The sequence below is a fragment of the Anolis carolinensis genome, chromosome 1 (assembly GCF_035594765.1).
Source record: "Anolis carolinensis isolate JA03-04 chromosome 1, rAnoCar3.1.pri, whole genome shotgun sequence".
In the NCBI taxonomy this organism is placed as follows: Eukaryota; Metazoa; Chordata; class Lepidosauria; order Squamata; family Dactyloidae; genus Anolis; species Anolis carolinensis.
Window position 1 is genome coordinate 349,107,951 of NC_085841.1, and position 6,641 is coordinate 349,114,591.

Below are 6,641 nucleotides of genomic sequence, written 5' to 3' on the forward strand. Positions count from 1 at the left end.
TATTCCCATGACTGGCTCCTGTGGAATCCTGGGATTCGTAGAGCTCTTGAGCTGGAATTTCTAAAATCATAATACTACAAGGATCCATAGGTTAGACCAGTGATTCCCAAAGTGGGCGGTACTGCCCCCTGGTGGGCGCTGCAGCGATCCAGGGGGCGGTGATGGCCACAGGTGCATTTGAGGGTGGAGCCAGGGGAGGGGAGGGGCCTCTTCCCAAGTGCCGGAGACAGGGCTGAGCCCCTGAGGCGCCTGTTAGGACACAGGGGGCGGAGCTGGAGGAGTGGGTGTGGCTTTTTCCCAAGAGCCCGAGACAGGGCTGAGAATCTATACCTCTCCTGAGAGGCCTTTTAGGACTAAAGGGGGGCGGCTAGGTGCAGGGGCGGGGCCTCTTCCCAAGAGCACGAGACAAAGCTGAGCCTTTGTATACCTCTCCTGAGGCGCTTGTTAGAACATGGGGGCGGGAGATAGAGGTTCAGCCCCGTCAGGCACTTGGGAAGAGGTCCCGCCCCCTTCTCTAGCCCTGCCCCGTATGTCCTGGCAGGTGCTGTAGGACAGGGATAGAAGCTCAGCCCTGCCTCAGGGCTTGTAACTCCGCCCATCCCAGTCCTGGCCGTCCATTTGTGGCCCCGCCCACCTCCCCCTCCCAGCCCTGCATCTTGGACTAGAGTAGGGGAGAGGCCTAGCCCCGCCCCCTTGAGCAGGAGCCACGCCCACTCCTCAAAGCCATGCCCCCCTTTCCAGGGGGCACTGAGTAATATTTTTTCTGGAAAGGGGGCAGTTGTCCAAATAAGTTTGGGAACCACTGGGTTAGACTCATGGCAATTACAGTGTGATCATCATGCAATATGTATGTAGTGTGAAAGGGTCCTAGAGGAGGGGTCTTCTGACTTCACCACCACTTTAACTGCCACCAATGTGGCATGTCTAACACTAGCTGAATTATAGAATCATAGAGGTGGAAGAGACAACAGGTCCAATTTAGTTTAACACCCTGCCATGCAGGAATATACAAATCACAGCATCCCCGACACATGGCTATCCAACCTCTGCTTAAAAACCTCCAGAGAAGGAAGACATTTTCTGAAGATTCTGAACATTTTACTTTCTCATTCCTTATTTCTTTTTAACAGATTTGCATGTGCATATTTCAAGGATACCAGATTTAAAATGAAAGTACAGGATCTGTAAAAATATTGGAGGAGTTGTTGTTGAACTCAGATCTTTAGAGTTGTTTCTCTGCCATTTCAGTGCTGAACAGATAGAATGTTAGATTCCCAAAAGATTTACAAAGTCCTCTTGACATTCAGAGCTTTCTCTTCACTATAATGGTCTTGTTTATTATTCCCCCTCCCTTTTCTGTCAGCAGTGATTCATAACAGGCCTTCTTTATCAAAGGGTGTTTGATAACACCAGAGGGAAGGCATCATCGTTCCATTCAGATCTCCCTGGCAGACTTCCAATAGGCATCTGGTTGGCTGCTATGTGAACAAAATGTTGGACTAGATAGGCTTTTGATCTGGTCCAGCAGGGCTGCTCCTACAATTCTAACATTAAATATCATGTTTTGACTTTTCCAGCCAGTTGGAGTCAATCTGATCAGTGTATACTCAAGTTCTAACGATCAGAGCCTGTGGGCGATAGACAGCAAATGGAACATTCATGTCCGAATTGGGATTACTGAAGAGATGCCTGTAGGCACAGACTGGGAACAGATTCCAGGTAGATATTACTTAATTTTTTTTTGTGTGTCAGGAGCAACTTGAGTCTCTTCTGGAGTGAGAGAATTGGCCGTCTGCAAGGATGTTGCCCAGGGGACGCCCTGATGTTTTGATGTTTTTACCATCCTTGTGGGAGGCTTCTCTCATGTCCCCGCATGGAGCTGGAGCTGATAGAGGGAGCTCATCCACACTCTTCCCGGGTGAGATTCAAACCTGGCAGCTTTCAGGTCAGCAACCCAACCTTCAAGTCATTTAATCCACTACGCCATCTGGGGGCTCCATTAAAATAGAAATAATAAACACATAAGACATTAACTTTCAATTTTCCAGAAAAACACATATAATGTTGTTCTTTAATTAGTATTTCTGATGTGCATATTCTGATGCTGTTGGAATGCCAACAGTCTGCGGTCTCAATCTGATTTTACTGTTACTAGCTTAATTTCTGTCAATGTCGTACAATACTGCCTTACCCAATACTTTTGAAAATGTCTCTCTTTTCTGCATGCTACCCCTATTGCAGGAATAATCTTCTCAAAGGGAGATAATTTGGAATTTTCATCCACAAGATGTGATGATGGCAGTCACTAGATGAGATGACTGTGAAAGGCAATTAGACGAAGCCATAGCTCAGTGTTTCTGGATTTCACCTCCCATCAGCCCTGTCCAGCACAAGTAATGGTTAAATGCTGTAATCTAGTATTATTAGGAAGTCTAATCATGATTGAAGGCTTGTCGGAAAAGCCAGTCTTTAATTGTGTGCGGAAGGCTTGGAGAGCAGGGGCTTCACATTAAGTAAGCGTGTCCTTCTCATGTCTCTGGCTTTAGGGCTTCAGGCCTGTGAACTGGCCATAAGTATACGGACCGTTTGGGCACGCTGCCCAAATGGGGATATTGCACGGCGGTATGGCATTACAGATAAGAACCCGGCTGGAGACTATTGGAAGAAGATTCCAGGCAATGTCTCTTGTCTGACAGGTAAGGGTGTCTTTTGAAGCACTAGGTAACTTTACAAGGGTTGTAACAGAAATCTGTTATCACAGATTTTGAATGCTTGAAAGATGCTGCCTATTTCAACCAACCTGGCTTTTATGTTCACAAGATAACAGATTAAAAGATGAACATGGTATCTGGATGTTGAACTTTACAGTTTTCTCTTCTAGAGGTTCTTAGGATATTAAATGAGTATAGGGTTTCAGTCTCTGGTTCCTCAAAAAATCAAGTATTGTTGCCATAGGAGCATAAGGGGATGGATTGGGGTGGAGACACCAAATGTTAATAAACTAGTATTTCCATTATCCTTTACTATTGACCAGGCTGGCTGGTTCAGTTAGAAAGTGGACTCCCAACAACATCTAGACCACTGCTTGTAAATTGTGGGTCCCAATCCCAAATGGGCCCCTTAGTTCAAGTTGGGGTCCCAAAAATTTGATAACAGTAAAAGGTTTCTGGCTGCCACCCATTTAGACAAATCTGTTACAACAACATGCAGTATCTGCAGTGGACTTTGCAGAAAATATTCAGCTTTACTTCACAAAAAGGAAAACCAGCCTGTTTAGCAGCCTGTTTAGTAAGCCTTGTAAATGCTGATTTATTATCAGTCCTGTGCACATTTGATTTTTATACATATTTATATATCTATATACCAAGGATCAAGTAAAAAATTTCTCGGATGGAAAGGGGTCACAAGTGGAAAAAGTTTAAGAAGCAGTGATCTAGATGACTACAGATTTCCCAGCCTTTTCTTATACTGCTCCTTATCTTAGTGCTCTGCTATCATACTAATTGAATGTGGTAACTTTTTATTCCACAGTTACACCCCAAGATGAACTCTGGGCAGTTGGTCCTTCAGGGAACCTCCTTCAGCGCCTCACAAAGACCTTCCACCATTCTCGCCCCTTACAGAAACATGGCAGTGCTTCTATGTCGTTTCACTCTGATGATTTTGAAGATGAATGGGAAGTAATTTGAGGTCCTCAAGGCTATAAAATGATAAAATAGTGAGAAAACACGGTTGGGAATCCTGTTCTATGCCAAACGTCAGACTTGTAAAGCCCCAGACATTTGGCAGTATTTGCACTTTGGAGTATATTTTTTAAAAAACCTGACTTATTCAATGAGCCCCTCAATTGTGTAGTAACGTGTCTTGCTTCAGTTTTTTCTTTATCTCTCAGATGCGATGGGCAACATGGTTTGCAGAAATTGTGAACTTGTCTTCTGTTTGCAAATATAGCTTACCAATTTAACCATATTAGCAGCAAGATTAATTTGCTCTCGCATGCAAATAAGTACTGTATCTGTGACTACAGAGGAAAGGCTGTCTGTTACATTAACTTCCAGCAAAGTGCAGTGTTTTCACCCCAGTTTTTCTAATACTTGAAAACACTTGAGCAGAAGAACATGGTTATTATGTGGATGCAGATCCCGTTTCAACTTGCTGTTACAGAAAGGAACAATGTATTATAACATTTCCTGACAGAAAGTCAAATTAATTGTGCGTAGTTCAACTGAAAATCTTTTTGAGATAATTTTCACTTTAAGGTCCAGAGCACCACTAAGTGTTTGTTTTGGGTGGGTTAGGTTAAAAACTCACTAATTTCACACATCGCAGATGAGTTTGGATTCACCAGTCTCCAAATATTAGATCCCTTTGTGTATCTACCGGCATATGAATGGCTTTTGTTCCAAGGCTAAAAGAAACATCGTAAGCTAGACTTGTAAACTAAAAATGGCTCTCTGGGTGGGCTTTAGCACCACACTGAGATAGATTAAACTGTGCCTGTAAGCAGAGTAGATTCCAATTTTCCTTTTTGTACCATAATTTAAAATGACAACAAAGTTGTTATGATAATAAAGAAATGTATCCCATAAGAGAGTTTGTGATAGTTGTCAGGATTTTTCTCCTTAATGGTCAATTCTTTAGCTACATTAGCTACATTTGGCAATGTCTTCTATATGAGATGTTTACAGTGGGGGTGCATAACTTTATAATTTACGAATCACTGCAGCATATATTTCATGAAGGCTACTTTTTTAAAAAAAAGCTGTAAAAATAAATGTTATTCCAGTGACTTAGACTTAAAGTTTTCCTTAATGTTTAATAGGGAATGTTTTGAACAGCTGCTAATGAATCTGCAGATGAGCCCAGTTGTGATAGCGATGAGGAGAAATATGTGAATTTGAGATTGAGACAAAGCAACATGCTTTTTCGTTAAGATGACCTCTGATGGATTCGTGAACCAGGAAACATGGTTCCTCTCTACACTAAAGAGTCACCATTCACACCTGCTTTGTAAAAGTCTTGCATAATTAGTCCTTGGTTGTTGCTTTGCTCTTTCAATTTAGAGCAACTAGGAGGTCATGTTTGTTTCCCTCTGAGAGCTGATCTGTTTTGCTTCATCTCTACTTCATCTATATATGGAGCTGGCCTCAAGAGTTTCTTTTTTTAGTCTGTCACTGGATCGTCACTAACTACGCAGCTACCGAAGTTTACCCAATTCACTCGGTGGACTACTTTGAGCAGCTTCTTGGCAAGTGGGACTTCAAAGTTGTAAAAAGAACCCAAAACACACTTACGTCGAAGTCAAGAACTTCAGAGCAATGGGAAGCAACTTGATTTTGCACTCTTACCGGCCAGATATTCACATTACAGTATTTGGTGGGTGGGGGGAATTAAAGATACAATTTTATATATACTTAACACTTTCTAAAAGGTATGCGATAATGGTTTGGCTTGCTAGCCATTTGTATTCCAAATAATAGTAGTGCACCTTGCTTTGTTCCTGAATATGAATTGGTGTTGACAACTCTTCTAAGCCAATGAGGGGTGGGTTTTTTTTCCGTATTGTCCTATCTAACAACCTGAAATGTTTACCATCCTTAGTTTCATTTCTGTACACTTGTATTTCCCTTCCCTAGTGCTTTCCGATAAGTGCAATAAACTAGCCTTTTTCTTAAAAAATAACTCTTACGTTTGTTTTTAATATAGCAATACTAGGTGGGTATTGGGGGCAACAGCATGAGAGATTTTACTTGAAGCTTAAGAGAAGATTTTCAGCCTCAGTGAATCATGTGCTCAAACAGAGGTTTCTAATCTATACTGTAATACTGAAATACAAAAACAGGTACTACAGACTGCAGAATTCCAGGTTTTGTTTTTAATTAACTATATTGCAGCACTACTGCAGAGATGGCAGTGGACATAATAATAATAATAATAATAATAATAATAATAATAATAATAATAATAATAAAAACTTTATTTCTATTCCGCCCTATCTTCCTGAAGGGACTCAGAGCGGATTCCAACAAACAACAGCATACATTAGATGCCTCCATAAAACAGATAAATACTGGCATAAAATCCCAACGAAACCCCATATATGAAAACATTGTTAAAAATCTAACATCAAATTAAACCTAATATCAGTGAATTGAACATGACATTGATAAATTAAACCAATATAGTCAGACAGAATCAGACAAGAATTATATAGGGTTGTTGTATGTCTTTCGGGCTGTGTGGCCATGTTCCAGAAGTATTCTCTCCTGACGTTTCGCCCACATCTATGGCAGGCATCCTCAGAGGTTGTGAGGTATGGAATATGTCCATACCTCACAACCTCTGAGGATGCCTGCCATAGATGTGGGAGAAACGTCAGGAGAGAATACTTCTGGAACATGGCCACACAGCCCGAAAGACACAACAACCCTGTGATCCCGGCCATGAAAGCCTTCGACAAAACAAGAATTATATAGTGACATAAAATCTAAATAAATGTTCACAGTAATTTACAAAAGCTAACAAGTTCAACACAATTGTGTGGGTTGGATTATGTAGCCTATGGTGGTAAAAAGATAAGAATTGAAGCAGGTAAAGAGGACCACATTATTTATTCCCCATTATTTTCAAATCCGTTGCAT

The 6,641-nt window shown here is 41.5% G+C and overlaps 1 protein-coding gene across 2 annotated transcripts in view; it reads left to right on the forward strand.

Moving 5' to 3' along the window:
* Nucleotides 1–5,682, forward strand: part of tecpr2 (tectonin beta-propeller repeat containing 2) — a 58,503-nt gene extending 52,821 nt beyond the window's left edge. For both annotated transcript variants that reach the window (XM_062968491.1, XM_062968492.1), the window contains exons 18-20: nucleotides 1,578–1,719; nucleotides 2,547–2,696; nucleotides 3,532–5,682. In XM_062968491.1, the coding sequence (XP_062824561.1) occupies nucleotides 1,578–1,719; nucleotides 2,547–2,696; nucleotides 3,532–3,689 (450 nt within the window). In that variant the 3' untranslated portion in view covers nucleotides 3,690–5,682. The remainder of the gene's footprint in view (nucleotides 1–1,577; nucleotides 1,720–2,546; nucleotides 2,697–3,531) is intronic.
* The last annotated feature ends 959 nt before the right edge of the window (nucleotides 5,683–6,641 follow it).